Source organism: Rhinatrema bivittatum, chromosome 3 (genome assembly GCF_901001135.1).
Source record: "Rhinatrema bivittatum chromosome 3, aRhiBiv1.1, whole genome shotgun sequence".
In the NCBI taxonomy this organism is placed as follows: domain Eukaryota; kingdom Metazoa; phylum Chordata; class Amphibia; order Gymnophiona; family Rhinatrematidae; genus Rhinatrema; species Rhinatrema bivittatum.
In genome coordinates this window covers 370,782,777-370,806,437 of record NC_042617.1, presented here as the reverse complement: position 1 = coordinate 370,806,437, position 23,661 = coordinate 370,782,777, and the positions used below count along the sequence as shown (strand labels likewise).

Sequence of the window (23,661 nt, the reverse complement as noted above, 5' to 3'; positions counted from 1 at the left end):
GCTCAAATGGTGGTTTCATGAACCGCCCCAAAACCATGTTGAGGTCCCAAGAAGGGGCCAGAAGGCGCAGTGGAGGTTTAAGGAGGAGCAAGCCCTTCAAAAAGCATGTTACAAGGGGTTGTACTGAAATGTGTACATCCCCGACACCTTTATGGAAGGCGGCTACCACACTGACATGTACCCTGATAGAAAATGTTTTGAGGCCTGTCTCTGACAGGTGCCAGAGATAGGCCAGAAACTTCAGTGTGGAACAAGTGAAGGGATCAATGGACATGGAAGTACACCATATCGTAAATCTGTTCCATTTATAACGATAAGACTGCCTTGTGGAAGGCTTTCGTGAAGCTACTAGGAAACGGGAAACCGGCTCTGAAAGTTTAAGAGGTTGAAGTATTAACCTTTCAACATCCAGGCAGTCAGGGAGAGGGCCTGGAGGTTGGGGTGAAGAAGGAAGCAGTCATTCTGAGTGATCAGAAGCGGGTCCTTCCTCAGAGGAATGTGCCGGTTCACTGATAGGTCTTAGAGAATTGGAAACCAGACCTGGTGTGGCCAATGAGGGGCTATCAGAATCATTAGTCCCTTGTCCCTTCGCAACTTCACGAGAGTCTTTGAAATGAGTGGAAGTGGAGGGTACACATAAAGGAGACCATTGGCCCATGAAAGGGAGAAAGCGTCTCTTGGCTGAAGGTGTTGGCTGCGAGTGAGGGAGCAGAGGTTCCCTACTTTGCAGTTGTGGATTGTGAGGGTAACCCCAACGCTGGAATAGTGAGTCCGCTACAGTGGGGTTGAGGGACCACTCGTGCAGTTGAAACGTGCGACTCAGCTTGTTTGCCAAAACATTGTCCACTCCTGGCAAGTAGGTGGCCCTGAGGTACATCGAGTGGAAAAGGGCCTCCGCCCATATCTATGCAGCTTCCTGACACTGGAGGTAGGAGCCCATTCCCCCTTGTTTGTTGATGTACCACATGGCCACCTGGTTGTCGGTTTGAATCAGGATGACCTGATTGGAAAGATGATCCTGAAAAACCCTGAGAGCATATCTGATTGCACGAAGCTCCAGGAAATGTATTTGCTGTTTGGCTTCCTCTGGAGAACAAATGCCCTGAGTTTGCAGGTTTCCAACATGTGCACCTCAGCCGAGGTTGGGGGCATCTGTTGTCAAGGTTATTTGAGGTTCTGGAACCTGAAATGGAAGGCTTTGTAGAAGATTGGATTGGATTGCCCACCAATCCAGCAATAGTGGAGCTGTTTGGTGATGAGGACAATGGTGGACATTGGCTGAGAAGACTGAATCCACTGCAATTTTAGAGGCCACTGCGTTACTCTCATGGCAAGGCGGGCCATGGGAGTGACATGCACCAAGGAAGCCATATGACCCAGTAAGATCAGAAAGTGACGTGCAGTTGAGTGTTGTCGAGCCTGCAGTCGATGGGCCAGAGAAGCGAGAGTGAGAGCTCGATCCTGAGGTAGGAAGGCTTTCGCTTTTAGAGTGTCCAATTCGGCCCCTATGAATGATAGGGTTTGAGAAGGAACTAGCCTGGATTTTGGATAGTTTATGAGAAACCCTAGGGAGATCAGGGTATGCAAAGTGAGACGTAGGGACATCAGTGCAGTTTGCTGAGTGGGAGCCCTGATCAACCAATCATCAAGATAGGGGTAGACGTGGACACTTTGACTCCTGAGAAAGGCAGCTACCACTACGATGCACTAGGTGAATGCTCGTGGGGCAGATACTAGGCCGAATGGTAACACTCGATATTGGAAGTGTTTTGGGCCTACTAGGAACCACAGGAATCTGCTATGTGACGGAGTAATTGAAATGTGTGTGTAGGCGTCCTAGAGGTCTAGAGAGCAGAGCCAGTCTTCCCCCTTTGGAGAAGGGGAAGAAGAGAACCCAAGGTCACATCTTGAACTTTTCTCTTTGTAGGTATTTGTTTAAGGTGTGAAGATCCAGTATTGGGCGAACACCACCTGACTATTTTGGTATCAGGAAATACCAGGAATAGAACCCCTGCCCCTGTTGGGAGAGGGGCAGTAGGCTCTATTGCTCGGGACTGGAGTAGGAGGGAGACCTCCTACTCCAGGAGTGATGAGTGGTCGGATGTTCCCCATACCAGCAGAGGTGGGGAATCCAGTAGAACGGAGAGAAAGTTGAGGTGGTATCCCTGAGTTACTACAGCGAGTTTCCACTGATCTGTAGTGACTGTGTGCCATGGTCTGGAGAAGTGGCACAACCAGCCTCCGACGGGAATAGCTGGAAGTGGAGGCTGGGTACTGCTCTCTGGGAAGGAGTCAAAAGCCAGACGCTGGACATGGCTGGGGGGCTGGCTGTGACTTCTGTACTCGAAGTTGCCTGGATTGGCCTTTTTGGTAAGGCTTAGAAGGCCGACCCCTGGACGCTGGGGGGTAGTATCTCCTTTGCCGGTAGACTTGTCTCTTGGAGTCTCTCCTAAAAGATCTTTTGGAAGAGGAGGAGAGCTGGCTCAGAGTCTCTTGATGGTCCTTGAGCTGCGCCGCTGCTTCTTGAATCTTTTCTCCAAAAAGATTATCCCCCGCACAGGGCAAGTCAGCTAACCTATCCTGTACCTCTGGTCTGAGGTCTGAAGACTTTAGCCAGGCCCATCTCTTCGCATTAATTCCTGCCGCCGATACTCTGGAGGCAGTGTCGAAGATATCGTATGCCGACCATACTTCATGTTTGCCAGCATCTGGGCCTTTTTGTGCTAGGGCATGAAGCTGGTCCTAGAATTGCTGAGGTAAGGCTTCAGCAATTCTAGGTTTAGAGCGTCGTGCCTTCTTCTGGGCTGACTCCACAACCACTGAGTGATGATCTAATTGAGTTCTCTGGAAGCCAGGGGCTGACTGAACTAGGTAGGTGGCATCCGCCTTATGGTTGATAGGTGCCACAGAGCCAGGGTGCTCCCAATTTCTCTTTAAAAGGTACAAGAGGATTTCATGAATAGGGATAGACATGATTTCCTTAGGAGCATCGAGAAACTGGAGAAGCTCCAGCATCTGATGCCTAGAGTCCTCTTCAGTTTGAAGCTGGAATGGAAGTTTCAGACATTTCCTTTACAAAGTTGATAAAGGACAAGTCCTCTGGAGGAGAACACTTCCTTTCATCAGGAGGAGAGGGCTGTGAAGGCAGATCATCAGTATCCTGGGACAAATCATCGGTCCAAGGATCGTAAAGATCATCACCAGCTCCCATATGTTCATCAGAAGGGAGTAATGGTGTTATTCCAGAAGGCCCGGGCCTAGGCATCGATGGACTTGGAGGTGGAATCGAAGGCATCGATGGAGGCATCGAAGGCATTGATGGGGATATCGGAGGCACCGATGGAATCTGCGACATCGATGGTTGTGATGTTGGCAGCACTCTGGAGGGCGGAATGGAGATCAGTGTTTCTTCTTCTTCTTCCGATGACAAGGGTATCGGTGAGCAAGGAATCGGGACCATCGGTTCCCTCGGATCCACTGGTGGAAGGGCACCGATTAACACATCTATTCTTGCCAACAGCGGTGCAAGCGCCATGGGTATCAGATCGATGGCCGTATCAGGAGCCAGCACCGGCATCGATGAAGGTTTGAACCCTTGGAGTGCTTTACTGATGGCCTCTTGGATCATCTGATCCAATTCCTCATGGAAACCTGGGGCATGGATACCCGGTTCCGGAGTAGGAGGCAGCACTGGCATAGCTGGAGGGTCCACCGGTGAAAGTGGAATTGCAGCTCCTAGCACCTGTCTAGGTGGGGAACGCCTCAGTGACCCAGAGACAGAAGAGGATGGGGCCTTTTCTGTATGGGACTTCTTTGTCGGTGGCTCAGACGACAATGCCGAGGGCTTGCCTGTATCGGTGGCCTCAGCTTTACGATGGCAGTGTCGATGTTTTTCTCAATGTTCTCCTCTGTCTTTTTCCTGAGGAGGAACAGAGGAGGTCGACACCCGCGGAGTAATCGAAGCTGGTCGGGCAGCAGCGGTTTCCCAGTGCTGGCGTGAAGTAGACGGCACTGGTTCAGAAGATATTGAAGCTATCGATGGAGTTGCGGTTTTTGACCGAAAGAGAAGTCCCATCTTCTCCATCTGAGCCTTGCGACCTTTTGGTGTCATTTGGGCACATTTGGTGCAAGTAAGGACATCATGGTCGGAACCCAAACACATCACACAGACCGTGTGAGGGTCAGTGATGGACACTGTTCGAGTGCAGTCGGGGCACCGACGGAAACCCAATGCCATGGCTTCGACAAAATTTAGCAGCGGTGCAGTAGATGGCCAGTAGGCTGCGAGGGAAAACTCGACGGCAATCGACCGCAAGCAGGTAAAGAACTTACCGTTCAACCGCGGAGCAAAGATATCGATAAGGGGACCCCTATGGGGTAGAAAATTTTGAAATTTTTTGATAAAGTTCTGTGAGGAAAAGTTCCTGTCAGGAATCTCTGAAGAGCTCCTTAACCCGCGTTGCAACTGCTGCGCGTAAAAAAGAAGACTGAAGAGGGGCCCCTGCTGGATGCAGGGTTGGTGGCATGCTGGGCATGCCCAGTAGGTGCCAGTCAAAGTTCTAGAAACTTTGACAAAAGTGTTCCGTGATTGGGCTACATCCTGTGATGTCACCCATATGTGAGGGCTACCATCCTGCTTGTCCTGTGAGAATACACCCAAACAAGTAATTTTTTGTTTTGATTAATATACTGCTCTATAGTGCCTCAAGTTTAGGTATGTTTTCATATTATTAATGCTGAACTCTGCAGCAGCTTTTGTCCCAGAAGTAGATGCCCTGGTAGTAGTAAAGCTGATTAAACTGTATTACACAGAAGAAGGAGTAGTAATTGATACAAGAAGTAAGACTTGAAGATAAATGTCTGAAAAGTAGATCACTATTTTCATGCAAAATCACATCAGGGTCAATTTAAAATTATGAAAATGATTTGTGTTATGCTAGAACTGCAATAAATTACCTCAATTTGTTTATTTCATCTGTGAGATCTTAAAGGTTGACCTAACCACAATAATAATAATAATAAACTTGTGACATCTACCACATAGAAATGAGACCAGACTGACTGCAAAAAAAACAAAATGCTTTAATCATAAAGAAATGTTCATATAATACTCATCACCATTAGAATACAGTAAACATAACACATTGCAGAATAAATCATCATCCTAATGATTAAAGAGTCTATTACAAAGAGCATGGAGTTCCTTAATGGAGATTTAGCAATTTACAAAATCCTGCTGTTATTTTAATACTAGCAATAAAAAAACATGATGGTAATAGTGTCCATGTAGAAAGAGTACCAGTGCTAAACTTAAGGACATTTTGAAACCTGTGATGGAATGCAAAAATGCCAATATAATTATTTCCACAAGAACCATTAATTCATTCAAGTTGGTTCTTTGGGGGTGAAGGGAAGGGGGTAGTTTCATCCTGCTCCTTTAGGCTTCTAGATCAATCAGAACCAGTTTCTGTTGGACTACAGCACTATGGGCCTTCATACACAACCAATTAGAGATTTTTCTCCTGTTTTATATCGTCTCCCAACCTGCTTATTCCAGTCACTGCACGGACACTCCTTGGTCAGCGGCCATTCTCCAGGCTCCTTTCTAGAATATGGAAATCATGAACTCTAAAGCCAGATGACCCAGAGATGACTGCGCCACCAAGATAGCACCAAATACAAGATAACTTTTAATGCAAAAAAAAAAAATGTCTAGCTCTTCTTCACAGTTGAGCTTTTCTGTTCATATAATAATATGAACACAGATACTGGAGATGATTATGGACAGATAAGATTTCAGCTAGGATATAAAAGATTAGAGAGAGGACATGATTTAAAAGAAGTAGAGAGGCCACCTTTTATTCTAGAACATTAGAAATATTGATAACCACAGGGAGGACAATTCTCATGTCCTCCCTGTGGACATGATTACAATTTATGCAACTAAACTGGCCCACCTGAAAACTGCCCTCAGAGCAGCTAAAAAGTATGCACAGGGTTCAGAATGCGGGTACTTTTAGCCACATTAGAAAGAGGCATTCCTATGGACATGTTTAGGGAAGGGAGGAAAACAGGATGCATACTTGACATTTTCACCTGCTAATTCCCTCTCTTGGCTGCCCATCTGGACAAAACAACAGGTGTAAAGTACATGAGCAATTTAAATGTGTGCACGTTATGTAAATTCTCAATGGGAAAGAATCCATGGGGGTTTTCCTTTGAACATTCAGGTACACTACATACGTTAAATCAGTGTGTTTCAAAATCACACACATAGTTTTTATAAATAATAGAGCAAATAAGCAAGGGAAACTTCTGACACTATACAAATGATAAATATTATAATCCTACAATATGACTTAACTCTTCCAGACTGGATTGCTCCTGAGTCTAGGTACAATATCCAATGACACTTGTATGCTAAAGAGCAGGTTTAAAGGTTTCATACTTTTTAAAGCAATCTGAAGATGTTTCAAACTGAAATGTCTCTCTGTATCACAGGATTATTGTATTCTCTCATCATGTCTTTGTTAGTTAAAATCCCACTAGGTCTCCTTTTTCCACTGGGGATGCTGTACTGTGCTGCAAAATTTCCTGGAGAAGAAGCATGAAGGCATGTATTGATGTTTTTCACATCTTTAAAAAGGCTACCTGCAAAAGAAAAACAAAATTATTATTGCACTGCAAAATAAAGCAAAATGGACTACCTCTAATAGATTTTTTCAGAAGACAACAGTTCACTTGTCACATGAAAAGCAGAATATAAATCAAATAAATAAATAAATAGCTGAGTGATTCACATGATTGTACGTTGTGCAGATTGATATGAAGTTCCAGAGCTTTCTGGCAAAACATGCCTGGGATATCCTACACTGTGGCAAAAGCTTCTCTCTGTTCTTATTTAGACAAGCTACAGAAGGGTAAGAACACAGCTCTAAAAGAAGAGAGTGAGTTTGTGGACTGTGAACTGCTGTTATAGGTAAGCAACTTTGCTTTCTCTGAAAACTATTCAATTCACCATGTCAAACAAGAGGGATTCCGTAGATAAGGATTGCCTTCAAAGAAAAATGGGAAAACAAAAAGAACCAACAATGGGCAGCAATATTTTTTCTTGATGGAAAAAAACCGTGTATGATTTTTACCTCAAAGAACTCAACCCAAAACAATAAAATGGGTCCTTGGAGAGAGTGATGTGGGCTATACCCTTTGAAAAAAGCCACAGAGGACAGACAGGCCAAATCTACCAGATAAGGTGATGTGAATGTGTGGACTGAACTTCATGTTGCATCTTGCAAATCTCCTCAAGGGAAGTAAACTTTAAACTGGCAACCAATTTGGCTGTCTCTAACATAATTGGGTTTTAACATTCCCCTCTAAGGTCAATTATGCCCTGGTATAACACAATGAGATGAATAAGAATCTAAAAGTGCCATGTTGGGCCACCAAGGTCCATCAAGCCCAGCATTCTATCTCCGACAGTGGCCCATCCCAAAACATAGATCTAATTTCCTGCTGCTCATTCCCAGCAACAAGTACTAGTTTCCTAGTCACCTAGTTAATAACTGTTTTTGGACTTTTCCTCCAGGAACTTGTCCAAACCCTTTTTAAATCTCACGATGTTAGTTACTGTGACTACAAATTCCACAGCTTAATTACGCATTTAGTGAAAAAAATACTTTCTCCAATTTGTTTTAAATCTACTACATGGTAGTTTCAAGAAGAGTTTCCTAGTCCTAATATCAATTGAAAGGGTAAATAATGGTTCCCTATTTATATTTTCAAGCCCACTCATGATTTATAATTCTTTATCCTATCTCCTCTCTATTGTCTTGTCTCCAAGCTGAAGAGCCCTAACCTGTTTAGCCTTTCTTCATTAGGGAACCATTCCATCCCCTTCACCATTTTTGTTGCTCTTCGTTATGCTTTTTCTAATTCCACTACATCTTCTTTGATATAGGGTGATCAGAACTGCACACAATACTCAAGGTGCGGTCAAACCTTAGACCTAGGGAGAAGCATTAAAATGTTCTCTTTTTATTTGTCATTCCTTGCTGAATAATTCCATGCATTCTGAACATAAGAATATAAGACATTGCCATATTGGGTTAGCTCAAGGGTCCATGAAGCCCAGCATCCTGTTCTAACAGTGGCCAATCCAGGCTACATACACCTAGCAAGTACATTAAGTAGATCCCATGCTATTGATGCCAGTAATAGCAGTGGATATTTTCTAACTCAACTTAAGTAAACTTGATTAATAACAGTTAATGGATTTCTCCTCCAAGAACTTATCCAAACCTTTTTTAAATCCAGCTACACTAACTGCACTAACCACATTCACTGGCAACAAATTCCAGAGCTTAATTATGCATCGAGTGAAAAAGAATTTTCTCCAATTAGTTTTAAATGTGCTACTTGCTAACTTCATGGAGTGCCCCCAGTCCTTCTATTATCCGAGAGTAAATAACCGATTCACATTTACCCGTTCTAGACCTCTCATGATTTCAAAACCCTCTCAACCATCTCTTCTCCAAGCTGAATAGCCCTAACCTCTTTAGCCTTTTCTCACAGGGGAGCTATTCCATGCCCTTTATCATTCTGGTTACCCTTCTCTGTACCTTCTCCAGGGCAACTATATCTTTTTTGAGATACAGCGACCAGAATTGTACACATTACTCAGGTGTGGACTCACCATGGAGCGATATAGAGGCATTATGACATTTTCTGTTTTATTCACCATTGCCTTCCTAATAATTCCCAACATTCTGTTTGCTTTTTTGACTGCTGCAGCACAGTGAGCTGACAATTTCAATGTATTATCCACTATGATGCTTAGATCTTTTTCCTGGGTAGTAGCTCCTAATATGGAACCTAACATCGTGTAATTACAGCATGGGTTATTTCTCCCTATAGGCATCACCTTGCACTTGTCCATTCAATTTCATCTGCCATTTGTATGCCCAATCTTCCAGTCTCGCAAGGTCCTCTTGCAATTTATCACAATTTGCTTATGATTTAACTACTCTGAATAATTTTGTATTATCTGCAAATTTGACAATCTCACTCATCATATTCCATTCCACATCATTTATAAATATATTGAAAAGCACCGGTCCAAGTACAGATCCCTGAGGTTCTCCACTCTTTACCCTTTTCCACTGAGAAAATTGACCATTTAATCCTACTCTGTTTCTTGTCTTTTAACCAGTTTGTAATCCACGAAAGGACATTGCCTCTTACCCCATGACTTTTTAGTTTTCTAAGAAACTTCTCATGAGGGACTTTGTCAAAAGCCTTCCGAAAATCCAAATACAGTACATCTACCAATTCACCTTTATCCACTTGTTTATTAACGCCTTCAAAAAAATAAAGCAGATTTGTGAGGCAAGACTTCCTTTGGGTAAATCCATGTTGACTGTGTTCCATTAAACCATGTCTTTCTATATGCTCTGTGATTTTGATCTTTAGAATAGATTCCACTATTTTTCCCGACACTGAAGTTAGGCTCACTGGTCCATAGTTTCCCCCGGCCCACCTCTTTTGCAGGGGTTGGCACTTCGGCACATATTGGGGGGTACGTGCATGGCTGGGCCCGTTCTAAAATGTGCACAGTGTGCGCGTGGCCCTTCTAAAATCCGGCTGTATATTGATTGGCCCACCTTTATCCACATGCTTATTTACTCTCTCAAAGAATTCTAACATAAATTCTAACATAAATTCTAACATAAATAAATACTACCTATTTCTATGCTAGCCACTACTCTGGCTTTTCCTCCTCCCAGTTCAAGTACCCCTGTTTATTGTAACTTTTCACTCTCTCCCTCTCTCTTAGCCTATTGTTCACGAAGTTGTTAATTTTAATGTTATTGCACCACTGTTTATTGTAAACCGATACGATATGATTGGTATCATGAGTGTCGGTATAAAAAAAGACCTAAATAAATAAATAAACAAATAAATAACATTAGTAAGGCACAACTTCCATTTGCTAAATCTATGCTGGCTCTTCTCTGGGTCACGGGCAGCACTGTCATGAAGTATTATTTGTAAGAAACCTTCAGGTTTCATTTGTAGACAACAAGGAAGTGGAATTATGGAGAGAATGGGGGGAAAGAAGCAGAAGGGAGCGAGGCCAGGGTGATATCAGACTTGTTTGAGGGGGAGAGTACACCCAGTAGCAGCAGAAACAGAAGGGCTGACAGGCATTCACCTCTGTCTCACTGTCTTTTCCCAAGGAAATGCAAAAGAATCAAGGCCATGTGGCTGCTCTCGTCAAGTGGTTAGTGGCTCCAACACTCTCTGAACTGCTTTGTCTAGGACCTGGGGGCACAGAAATTATCCTGCCACCACCAGCTCTGAATCATTTCTGCAGGGAACTGGAACAGATATACACCACTAGCTCTACTGTGTAGGAACCAGAACTTATGTAACTGCCAGCTCTACTCTCATCTCCTTCTATCCTGGAAAAATGGTGGCAGCCCGCCATTCAGGGCTGTTCAAACAATGAAATCCTGGGTGACAGACAGAAAAAGTGGTTGAATCAGTGCAAGTCTGAAACTCATGAGCTGTAGTGCTTATGATGCCTGGGTTGAAGTCTTGACTTCTAGTACTATATCACATAAGAATAAAACATATACTAATTTAATCCCTTTTTATGTCTCTTTATTGCTCTGCAGCATCTGCTTCAATATCATGCCTTTTATACTACTGAAAAGAAACTTCTGTATCTCAAGTTACCATTATAGGGCCTTGCAACAACCTATATGAGACATCTCTGTTATGGCCGTTGGCCACGGCGGGTCGCAACCGGAGCCAACTGTCATGGCCGTACTTACCTGCGGCGTCGGGTTAGCACCGAGGCCCCTGCTGGTGTGGGCAGGCCCCTTCGGCGCTCTTCCCATGGCCATGGCCACTGCTGAGGCCAGCCGCTGGGCTCTGCACGGCCGGGACGACTCCTCCCCCTTCTGTCTACTAAAGAGCCATGCGCGCGGCTGAAGAGAGATTTAAAGGGGCCACGCCAGGAAGTATCGTGGCTCCTTCCCAAGACTCCTCCCTCGCCTTGGGTATTTAAGGCAAGGTCTGCTCCTCAGACTTTGCCTTGGTATTGAGGCTTCTGGTTGTTCAGTCTCCGTACTGGTATTCCTGGTCTTTGTTCTTGGCCTTCGTTCCTGTTTCTGTTCTTCTCCCTCGTTGGATTGATTCTTGGCTTCTGACTCTTGGACCGGCTGTCGTTCTTTGCTTGGCTTGATCCTGGACTGTCTGCGGACCCTTCTCCTGGCTTGCTTCTAGACTGGCTGCGGACCCTTCTCCTGGCTTGCTTTTCGACTGGCTGCAGACCATTCTCCTGTATTGCTTCTGGAACAGATTCAACTCTTCTCCTGGCTTCAACCCTCGGAACGGCTCCTGACCACGCTTCGGCTTCTACTCCTAGACTGACTCGACCTGCTGGAGGCACCAGCCGTCTGGAATCCACAACCTGCAGGAGGCGCCTGCATTCAGACCAATCTTCAGTCTTCAAGAAGTTCTTAAGTCCCAGCGGCCAGGTTCCTACAGGCTCTTCCTGGGGGAACCAAGAGCTTCCAGGGCGAAGTCTTCATTCGACTGCTGAACCTTCAAGCCTTGCCCTCCGACGGTAGGGACCAGAGACGGTTTACTCTCTTTGGTAACGCTAACTTACCTCGGAACAGGTGTCCACTTCCGGATTTGTAACAATCTCTCCCAGAAAAGGAATCCACTCTTATGATAGTGTACATCACATTCTCAGCACATAAAAGGACACACAGTTTATGTTGTCTTCAAAGCTGACACTACTTTGTCATCATCATCTGAGCAGGAAGCGGCAAAACAAGGTGGTGAAGATCCAGCCCCTCCTGAAACCGATGCAGATGCCACTGCTGGGGAAGAGAAGGCTGCAGCATTGCCACCTCCTCCACCATCACTATCAGAGGACCCAGCGGTGGCAGTCCAGTCCCCCCCCTCCCCCCCACCCAACGGGAGACCTGGGCATGCAGCTCAAGACATCCCTCTCATCTTGGTAGGGTCTTCTCCCCTTTCAATTACAAGATCTATTGCTGCAGGGATTCGGGCTGGCCCTCTCAACCTCTCCCAATATAATTTGCTGCCCTACCAGTAGCTCCTGAGCCTAGCTCAGTGTCTGGAGCTCCCACTCCAGGCAAAGAGCAATTGTCTCAATTTGTTTTTGGTGAAGGAATGCAGAGGATGGCAGAGGAGATGAGAGAGGTTCTAGCTGAACTCAGGAGTCTGGTTGCCATGGTGGAACGACTCTCCATGACTCAAGAATGCCTCATGGCAGCTCTTGAGCTAGTCTCTCCATGAGGCCACTACCACTACAACTTGAGTCCTAAGCCTTCAGGACTTGACCTCCTTAGGTCCCTGGCCTCCTAGCCATCCCCAATCTCAAATATGCACACCTCAACGCAACCCGCAAACGAGCCATAACAATAGCGGGACCCACCCTATGGAACACCCTCCCCTCCTGTCTCAGAAATGAACCATCACTGCAAACGTTCAAAAAACACCTTAAAACATGGCTGTTTTTAAAAGCCTTCCCACCCGACCCTTGACCTGCCCGAACGCAACACACCTCATCCCATACTCAGTCTTCTCACCCCCCTGAATCCCTCACTCCACTACTTCCTCCCACCCCACCTTCCCCCCTCCCTTCCCTCACCCCCCCACCTCCATTCCTAAATTACCTTACCAACAAGTCCCTAATCCTAAATTTATTTTATCAACAACACATTCATGTACATATGTTATTTCCTATAACCTTTTGTTATATCCTATAACCTTTTGTTCCATGTACTACTGTTATAATATGTTATAATTGTTTTTTGGTTACCATGTTATAATGTAAAATAGGGCGGACTACGCCCTATTCTCTTGGTTATCTGGAAACCGATGTGATATCTCGATTGAATGTCGGTATATAAAAGAAATAAATAATAAATAATAATAATAATACTCCCTAGCTTTCCATACACTGTCCCATTTTATTAAAATTATAAAAAGTTCATACAAAGTTTTACATTTTTTAAAAGCAATATACATGTTTCAGAAGTTCATATTTACTTTGGGTGTGTGTCTCAGGTGTTTTCTAAATACTATGGTTTATTTAATATTTTCTATAACTGTAAGATCCCTTTAAGGACATCCTATAGCCATAGTTATCTGACCCATATATAACCCTGGCATGTCACTTGCTATGCAGGTTTGTCCACTCATTGTTATCTTCTTTTTACCTACCCTTATAATCAGCATTTAGATTTGGTTTAGTTGTGTTAACCTTGCATTCCTAAAACTGCTACCAATAAGAAAATCCTTAATCTGAAGTATAAATATACATGTACCACTTCTCTCCCTCCCCAAAGGGCACCAGATGTGAGTGCTGCCAAGCCACAAGCAGGAATTTAATGTATAAAGTAACAATTATGTATCCCTTTAAAAAAATCATAGTATAGGGAGATAAGAAGCACACGAGGTGGTTCATTCTGAATCAGTACACTTGACAACATGAGGTGTCGTCGTATAGATGTTCTTGTAGGAGCTGCATTCACTGAAAGCAGACTGCTGCTGAAAGGTCATCCAAGTTACCTCCATGGCCCATAAGCTTCAGAAAAGCTATGCTATCTTTCATATTCTACAGAGATTCTACATATTCTTAATAGAGCAACAAGCCTATATCCCCCTCCTTGTTCACACTGACTACTCTGGCATGTAAGGCCCTGCAACTTTCCAGAAAGCTCTCTGGTTCCATCTACCAAACTCAGCATGGAGTTTACCACACATATACAGACCTACCTTGAAATGCAGATCTGTCAGCCCAAAGACTGCATTGCCCTGCTCTAATAAAAGTAAGGATTATTTGCTTTTTTAGTACAATCTCACAAAAGCTACTAGCTGTGAGCTATCAGGAATTCCTTGGTGTTTCTCTGGCCTCACTCTCACCACCCACCTCCACCACCAGTAATCCTTAAGAACCTTCACAACAAATATATTCCAGTCAGTCGTCAGAAATTGTCTGCCACCTGTTCAGACCTGTTATTTTCATCACCTGTTTCATAGTACAAAGGGTTGGTAAGGCACAATATACAATAAAAAATATTTAAATGGACAAAGTTTTGGCGTCTTCTGGTGGCGGGATTTGATTGGGATGCCAAGATGGACTCTCGTTTAAGTGGTGGGAGTAGCGCTGTCAGTTGAGAGCTGTTTTCCTGTTCTATTCTAAAATGATGTTCTTCTTTACAGCAATGAAAATGTGAAAAGAAACATAAGAAGGATACCCCTGATGCAGATTGTGGTTTGAAACACACGTGTTGGGTTTGCTCAAAACTAAGGAGAAAATATGAACTTACTAACAAGTAATTAACAAGATGTTTAAAAAAAAAATAAATTATTTTCATACTGAAAAAAATTACACATGAAAAATGGACTGATTAAGGACCAATGATTACGTAAAAAGCTATAAAGGTGATATAACCGGTGGAGCTTATTAGGATGGTCCATTAATCCTTTGAACACAACCAAAATGTAGAGTACTAATTGTTATATTGCATGGTTATGATATATTGTAAGATATAGCACAAATAAAAATTACTAAGAGATACTAGGAAAAAAACAGCGATGTTCCATATGAAAAACACCTTTATTAAATGACAAAAGACCTAGCCTAAAAAATAAATCTTCCAGGATCCTGATGATTTGGTATTCATCCACCCATACCATACTTTCTAAACACCTTGTATTGGGGGAATAGCAGCACGCTCCATGACAGGTTTTCTCCATATGGTTTTCCCCATATTGCAAACTCTAGGGAGAAATACTGGACTAGATCCTAAAGTCTCTGAGCAGATGGATCCAGCTGTTTTGGTATAGCATAAGTTTTAATAGAATATACACATGCATGGTACAAGTAATTATGCAAGTAATAATAAAGACAGGTATATTTGCTATCCATTTTTATTATGTATGCTTGTAATGTTTTCTTACATAGAGCCTGCTCCTTTACACACGCAAATTTGTATATGTATGCAGGTATAAAGGGCTGGCTCCCAGTGCATGTCTTCCAATTTGCACCATGTCCCAACGGAATGTAGCACTAGTGAGGAAGCCCAACCTCCTAACACGAAAGGTGAAACATCTTGTCTGTGAGGTCATGAAGGTCCAGCATCTCCTGTATAGCCTCCAATCCAGAAGAGTGGGCTTCTACAAGAAGAAGAGGATGGGAGAGAAGATCCGCCAGCAGCTCAATGCACTGTATCATAACAACTGCAGTGTGAAAGACTTGAGCCATAAGGGGCTGGACCTCTGACATCTTGTCAAGAGGAAGCAGGACTGGATGAGAGCTGAAGAGCAAGACAGCCAGGTCGCCTTCACCGCAGTGGAATGGATGGTGCTGATCACCATTTCAGATGCAACTATGGGAGGGGTTGGCCACTTGAACACCTCCCAAGTTGCAGGCCAGCAAAGAGAGCATTTAAAATAGGAATGTCAGATAAAGTGCAAGTATGTCAAGAAGTTGTATATGCTTGGTACTATACATTTTTATTCATGGACCTTGTCCTGTAAAGGTCCAGGGCACTTGGGCACACAGGGAAGGCCATGTATCATCCAAAGCCTCATGACCTCCCTGGAGTCCTGGACATGGGGGAACATCAAAGTACTGTATTTGGCCTAATGTGCTGGGAAACACTGAGACTTTTCCCGCTCCTTAGAAAATTTCTCCTATGAAATAGCATACCAGGTCTATTATTGAAAATGTAAAGCTTTATTAAATGCTGGTTTAGAACCGATTGTATTACCTGGAAACTTTTTGTCTAGTGTTATCACAGTCTGTATTCACACAGAAACAATATCCCTTTGTCTTGTCAGCTCCAGACCTACTGCACTGGTCAGGTCTTTGGGACAGGTAACAATGTCTCCTAGGACCTCCACAGCAGATGACAGCTTTAATCATGAGCTGCTATGGTCTCTGTGCTACCTCTTTTTTATACAGCTACATTTTAACTAGATGGGAAATTTAAAACTTGGAGTTTGTCCAGCTAACTCCTGAATTAGCCAGACAAGCCTTTTTGATTATTGACCTCTCAGTGTCTAAATAATAAGGCTTCCTGTTACAAATTATATTTTCTGAAACTAGGTAAAATTATGATTTTAGAGATAGATGATAATTTAATCTGCTGCAGTGGTAACTGATCCCTAGTCGCTCTTAGATTGGATTATTACTTCTGAAAATCACTGTAGTTTCACCCATTTGCACTGGCTAGAGAAGGATTATACTAAAGAGTGACCAGATAGCCAGAAAAATGTTGAATCAAATAAATGTATTTTGTTATCCTTAAAAAAAAAAAGATATGTCATACCTAGGTACACATAAAGAAATAATTAATTATTGGTATTTAAATATTTTATAACAAAACGCCCCACAAACTTCCTGCAGCCATGAAGGTTGCAAAGATTTTGCCAGTGAAAAAGTTAATGTTAACATTGCTATAAATTGTTGACATGCATAATTATTTTGGTTTTCCTTTCCCTAAGAACAAGCTTCCTCCTTCCCCCCGATGAAAAATTAGAACAATCTGTATTGCACTAGATAAGAAGCTATACAAATTCTTCCGCTTTTGCAGATGTGTGTTAAATATTTAAGCTTTAATGAAAATACTTTTGAAAGTAACATGGTCACCAAACGGGAAGCTTTTCTCTAGTTTCTTAATTTTCCAGTTCAACTACTTCAGTACACATTACAGTTTCTCCACGTTTCTTGCTGAGTTTGCCTAAAGCGTGCTTTGCTAGCACTTTTCTATAGCCAACAACATTTCTAGGAGGACCAGGGGCCCATTATCACAATTAGATCAAGGAACGTTAAGCAATGTCAAAGTTGGTTTAGTATGACAAAGAAAAAAAAGAGGACTTGATGCCATCACATTCCTCATTGTTTGTATCAGAGGAGGAGGAGGAGAGGTTATAGATGTAAATCTGATTCTGGAAAATTGTCAGTATTTTATGAAACATATAGACACAGCGCCGGGCCAGTGCACAGATGCCGCTGGAAATCCAGAGCCCCACCTGGAGCGAGTGGGGGTGAGGGGAGCATCATAACTCACTGGCTGGGCCTGGTCTGGGTAGATGTTGGGTGCGGGCTATGTACCAGCAGTGATGTCATCATGTATGCACGAGTGGCGTCAGCGGCGTGTGATGACATTGCCAACACAGTGGCGTCAATCGCCGGCACCTCACGGTGTGCTGGAGCAGGGGAGAAGGAGAGGCCTCTGGGAAGGGGCTCGACCCAGTGCCGAGTGGATCCTGGATGGCTCATTGGGCGGTTTGAAGTGGGCGGGGGCAGCAGAGTGGGAAGGTAACAGAGCTGCAAGGCTTGATTTCGTCCCTTTTGGCTCCTGCTCCCCACACTGCTGCTTCCTCTGTGAATGGGCTTTCAATGGCTGGTAGGTCCTTCTCCTCTATGACTGCTAATTTGGCTCTAATTAGTGCAATTTGATGGATAGAGGGAGAAAACTGCTTGGTGACTATCAGTTTATTTAATTCCCTTCTATCTCGCAGCCATGCTACGTGCCCGCAAGCAAAGATCCTCAGCATGCTGCCCAGCCCCACAGGGGGAACCCAATAGCGCAGCTCTGCCCAATGATGAATCGTTGGATGCACTTCCATCCAAACCGCCCATGGTGGTACAGGGCAAAGAGGTCGCAAGGAACCTCGCGGAGGAGTCTGACACAGGCTCCAGTTACCTCCTGGGGCACGCCATATGATGTGATCATCCCAGGGACCGGCAGTGCAGTGGTGCGGGATGGGATGGGGGGGGGCATCTTGGGGATATTTACCCTGCTGGAGGCAGCCACATTCCTCAGACCTCTTGCACTCGAGCCGTATTGCAAAATGGCGCCATTTTGCAATACGGCAATACGGCCGGCGCCATTTTGCAATATGGCTCAAGTGCAAGAGATCGTTCCCGGACCCCCGCTGGACTTTTGGCAAGTCTTGTGGGGGTCAGGAGGCCCCCCCCACGCTGGCCAAAAGTCCCTGGGGGTCCAGCGGGGGTCCGGGAGCGATCTCCTGGACGCGTGATGTCGGGAGCTAGGAATCAAAATGGCGCCGGCGCTACCTTTGCCCTGTCACATGATAAGGGCAAAGGGCCACCGGCGCCATTTTTCTTCACAGCAGCCGTGGGCAGAGAGCGGGACATCGCGCCGGGATCATAGGTCATTTAAAACATTTTGGGGGGCATTGGGAGGGTGGGGGTTTCTTTTAAAGGTTCGGGGTGGGTGTTAGGGTTTTTTTGGTGTGCCGGTTTTCCCGCCCCCTATTTAACGATATAATACAAATGCCCCTGACGATAAATCGTGGGCATTTGTATTGTATCGTGCACTCTAACGATTTTGGACGATTTTAAAATTATCTGACGATAATTTTAATCGTTCAAAAACGATTCACATCCCTAGTATTTAGTATGGTTAATTCATGCTGCTATCTATATAAAATGCAATTTAGGGTAAACAAACTTTCTTTTCCTGTCCATAAGCAGGGCTGAATTAGCCATAACATGTGGGGAGTTCCAAGATGAGGGTTGCAGCAGAGCATTTAGTTAATAAGCCACCCGGTCCCCACTGTGGGGTGAACTGGCTACAAAAATCTGCTTGTCTTACTTTATTGTCAGTCTTGGAGAGATTGTCAGCTAGTAATAGGATGTAAAGGTGTGTACTGATAACCATGTTGCAGCTTTACAAATGTCTTTGAGAGAATCAGATCGCAGATGAGCTATTGATGTAGCTATGACTCTAACTTGATGAGCCTTGATGGAGTCTATAATTTGAATGCCTGCTACCTTATAGCAAAGGGCAATGCAGTTTGCTAGACAGTTGTACAATGTATGTTTGACCACCGATATGCCTAGTCTGTTGGGATCCTAACAGATGAATATTTGGGAAACTTAATGATGAAGCTCAGTTCTTTTGTAGTAAGCCAAAGGACTTTTATAGTCCAATGTATAAAGGGCTTTGTAGGGAGATATCTCATGTTTACCACTGATTCACCAATTATGAATCATAATAGCCAAGAAATGTATAGGTCAGTGTAGTCCATTAACTGCAATTAATCAAGTTGACTTAGGGAATAGCATGGGATCTACTTAGTGCTTGGGTACTTGCCAGGTAATTGTAGCCTGGATTGGCCACTGTTGGAAAGAGGATGCTGGGCTTGATGAACCCTTGGTCTGACCCAATATGGGGATTTCTTGTGTTTTTAAACAAAAACAATCAGTGGAGCATCTCAGTTACTTGTCCTGGGGCCAGTTCTGTTCAATATTCATGTGTGTGTCATTGCAAAGGTGTAGGTAGGAAAATTTTGCCTTTAACAGATAACACTACATTTTGCAACCCCCCCCCCCCCCCCCCAAAAAAAAAAAAAAAGCCAAACAAAAACAGAACACAGGTGAGGGAGCCAACAGAATGGAGAGTAATCTAAGGAAATTCAAGAAGTGATCAAGTGCTTGGCAACTAAGTTCCAATAAACAAAAGAGCAATATCATGCATTTGGGATATAAAATCTCAGGGAGCAGTACATGTTATGTACCAAGCAGGACAAAAGACCACAGGTTGGCTATTTCTGATGGTCTCAAAACAGCAAAATCATACAAGATGATGGCCAGATTTGGAGGAATGACAGAAGGTGTACAGAAAGGTATTCGAAATAGAAAAAAAAGGTGATGATGATAATATACAGGTCACTGGTAAGACTTCATCTGGAATTTTGAGTCCAATTATGGATGCTGTACTTCTAAAAAGATACAGAGTAGAAGCAGGACAGAGAAGGGCTACTAATGGTATAAAATCTGCACCAAAAGGCCTATGAGATGAGACTTAAGGACATAAATACATATATCCTAAAGAAGAAAACAGACAGGAGGGATATGATTGGATTGATTCAAATATCTCAAAGGGATAAATAATGCAGAAGCAGCAAATCTTTTCTAGAAGAAAGGAAGTGTTATAACAGGAGGTCATCATATGGGGCTCAAAGGAGGCTCAAGCAATGTTAGAATATTTTTTTTTTTCATGAAAAGGGTGGGATGGCTGGCCTTCTATTGAAGACAGTAGAGGTAAAAACAGTCACAGAAATCAAGGTGGCAAGGGACAAGCAAAAAAGATCCTTAAATGGGAAGAAGTAAAGGAAACATCAGAGAACAATTATCAATTGTATTGGAAAAAGAAGCAATTTGGGCAGATTAGATGGGCCTTACAATTCTCATCTGCTGTCATATACGATGTTTGTTTTCTTCCTCCCTGTGTCTCTGCAACTAAAGCCACCACAACATTAGCAAAGGCTCTATGTTAGTGAAAGAAGTCACCCTGTTAGGTAGGCTCTGAGCTGCAGTAGGTGATGTGGTTACTGCGCGGTAAACATGTTACTGTACTTTAGTACATTAGTCCCAAGAAGTCTGATTTGTACATTTTTTTATGCAGGACATAAGAAATAAACTGAGATCAACTTCCTAGCTTCTGTGCACTGGTAATTACACATCCTCTTTTATATATGTTTCCCTTTTGTAATTGCTTGGAAATTGTATTATAAGAGTTAGAAAGTTACCCTTCCTATTACCTATGCAATATTACTGATGTGTATAAAACTTACATGGGTCTTCCACACATTGTGGTTTACAGCATATTTGTCAGACTATGTCAAAAATCAAGTTTATTAGGAAATGTCATTTGGCTTTCATTATGCCATAAATTTGTTCCATTTAGAAAAGGAAAATATGTATATGACAAAAATATCCTTTGTTATTTTTTCCCTTTACTTGCTGTAGGCTGTTTCTCTGACACAGTACTGTGCTGAACTAGGATATATGATGCTTATTAACTTAATTGTTTTAGAAATCTGACAAACATGTACCAGTCTTTCTGAGAAAGAATTTCTACATTTTCTGCAAGAAACCAAGACTCTTAACTATTATTAATGTTCCTAGGAACAGTATACCTCATTTCACATGCACCATACTGTCTCCTCTGCTTCAATCTGATTTTTTGTTTAATGAACATTCTCTCAGGGCCATTATTAAAGGTATTATGCTAAACACTCTTATTTTTTCACAAGGCCTTCCACATGTTTTTCCCGACCTTTCCTCTCTTGCGAAACTCCTATAATAACTTTTTAGGAATCCTAAATACTACATAAACTTTTATTCCCATTTTTGTCTTTTGTAACTTACACCAAACAAGTATTTCTAGATGTAGGCAGCCTAACTTGCAGTAAGTGATAGGCATAATAGTTTCCGGAGATCTATTATTATTATATTATGTGTTTAAGTATGAAGGGGGAAGGGATTTACAAGTGGCTTGTTTTGAACCAGAATTCCAATATACTTTATCATTTAAAGCTATATTATTATCAAAAATATTTTAGGAAATGCAATTGCCAGTTACATTTATTTATTTATTTATTTATTCGTTTTTATATACCGTCATTCGGTTTAGCTATCACAATGGTTTACGGAATCAAAACAACAATCACATAATTATACATAGTTGCAAAAGAAGAAAACAATAACAATAGTGAAATGATAGGTAGAGGACGATGGTGGGATGAAAGAGGGGGAGAAGGGGGAGAAGGAAAAGATGTAAAAAGGAAAGTAACAAAAATAGTATTAATTCATCTTAAAGGAGGGCTTCATATTAAATTTCTGAAATTGTAATACTTAAGGTTGATGCCAGTTGTAGTTACTGTTTTTTGGGTTTGAATGGTTGAATTGTTTGTAGATGGATTGTTGTTAAGGATAATAATTGATGTAGACTGTATGGAAGAGGAAAGTTTTTAGGTCCTTCTTGAACTTTTTGATGTTAGATTGAGTTTTTAAATAAGGCGGTAGATACTTCCATTTTTTTGGGGGAAGCAATGGAGAATGCTCTTTTTCTAGTAGTTGATAGTCGAACATCTTTAATGGGAGGAATTTTTAGACAAGAAGTGTTGTTAGATCGAAGATTTGTTCTGGTAATTTGTGGAGTGATTTTTAAACCAGTATGTTTATGATGATCAGCATGTATTAATTTGTGAGTGTTGATCAGGATCTTATAATCTATTCGAGATTTAATAGGAAGCCAATGAAGCGACATTAGCATTGGGGTGATGTGAACATATTTTTTTGTTCCTGTTAAAATTCTAGCTGCTGAATTCTGAAGAATCTGCAGAGGTTTGATGCTTGTTGATGGAAGGCCAATCAGAAGAGAATTACAATAGTCTATTGTTGAGAAAATGATAAGTTGCAAGACGGTTCTGAAGTCCATTGAATTTTAAAAAAAGGTTTTAAACGTCTGAGAACTAGGAGCTTATGATATCCTTCTTTGATTTTAGTTGTTATGTGTATATTGTAGTATAGGTTCCTATCCATGATAATTCCAAGATTTCTGGCGTGATTGATGGGGGAAATAAAGTCGATTTGATTGTTAGTGGTGAATTGAGGTGGTGGAATTAAGTTGGGTTTTTTGTTCATGATAATTAATTCAGTTTTATCAATATTGATTATTAGTTTTAAATTTGAAAGGAGTTGTTTTAGTGCATCAAGAATCATAGAAGTATCTGTATGTTTCATCAATGGATTTTTTTTATAGGAAGAAGAAGTTGTATATCATCTGCATAGAGGTAGTATGTTATTTGAAGATCATCTAGTAGTTGGCAGATTGGTAAAAGGTAAATATTAAAGAGAGTGGCAGATAATGCAGATCCTTGTGGTACTCCAGTTTTGAGGTCAATTTTCTTTGATACGTTATTATTGAATGAGACTTGGTAGCTCCTGTTGTTAAGAAATGATGTGAACCATTGTAGAGTATTGCCAGCTAGACCAATTTCTGATAATCGATCTAGAAGTATTGTTAAATGTATATGGTCATATTTTTTTTTTTACTGAATTAACAAGAATTTGTATATACAACTTCCTTTTAGTGAATATCCCTACTATACAATATATTTTATCTAGTGAAACAGCAAAAAAGATTACAATTGCAACACCTGGAATACATAATCTATAGATTTCCAGAAATTTTCAGCAACAGCCTCAATCATACTATATAGATATTCTACCACATATCCACCTCTAGCAAGGAACTATCCTTCCAGTGAAGAATACATTTTAAGATCAAGAGTAATAAAATATATATCAATTTATTTTAGGCATAACTATCATTTGAAATTACAATTAATTTCCTGAAAATAATTGGAAATGAAAGGTCACATTGAATATTCAGAATATCCTTAATCTTTCCTCATATCCCCATCCTAAACTTCCTGATCTTGTTTCACAAATATAACATATGTGACAATGTCCCTCTCTGTGTGGCAAAAACAACATATACCATCTTCCTGAGCACCAAGTTTGGAGATTTTTATTTTTTTTACCAATGTCCAGACTGCCCTATGAGCAATAACAAATGTGTATATCAAAACCCACAATAACTTGCACCAATTTTGCAGGTTCCACATAGGACCCCAAATCTTTTTCCTACACTTTTTCTACCCCTTGGAAATCCCCCGTAAGTACATTTTGCAAACTTCTGTAGAACTTTGAAACTACTCTACGGGATGCCAGTACCATTTCACAAATTTTAAAAAATCTTTGGTATAAACTGCAAAGAATGAATA

General features: G+C 42.2%; 1 protein-coding gene across 2 annotated transcripts in view; it reads right to left on the bottom strand.

The window, feature by feature from the left end:
• Positions 1–5,062: 5,062 nt before the first annotated feature.
• UBE3D (ubiquitin protein ligase E3D) overlaps positions 5,063–23,661 on the bottom strand; it is a 400,519-nt gene continuing 381,920 nt past the window's right edge. For both annotated transcript variants that reach the window (XM_029595535.1, XM_029595537.1), the window contains one exon: positions 5,063–6,651. In XM_029595535.1, coding sequence (XP_029451395.1) covers positions 6,631–6,651 — 21 coding nt within the window. In that variant the 3' untranslated portion in view covers positions 5,063–6,630. The remainder of the gene's footprint in view (positions 6,652–23,661) is intronic.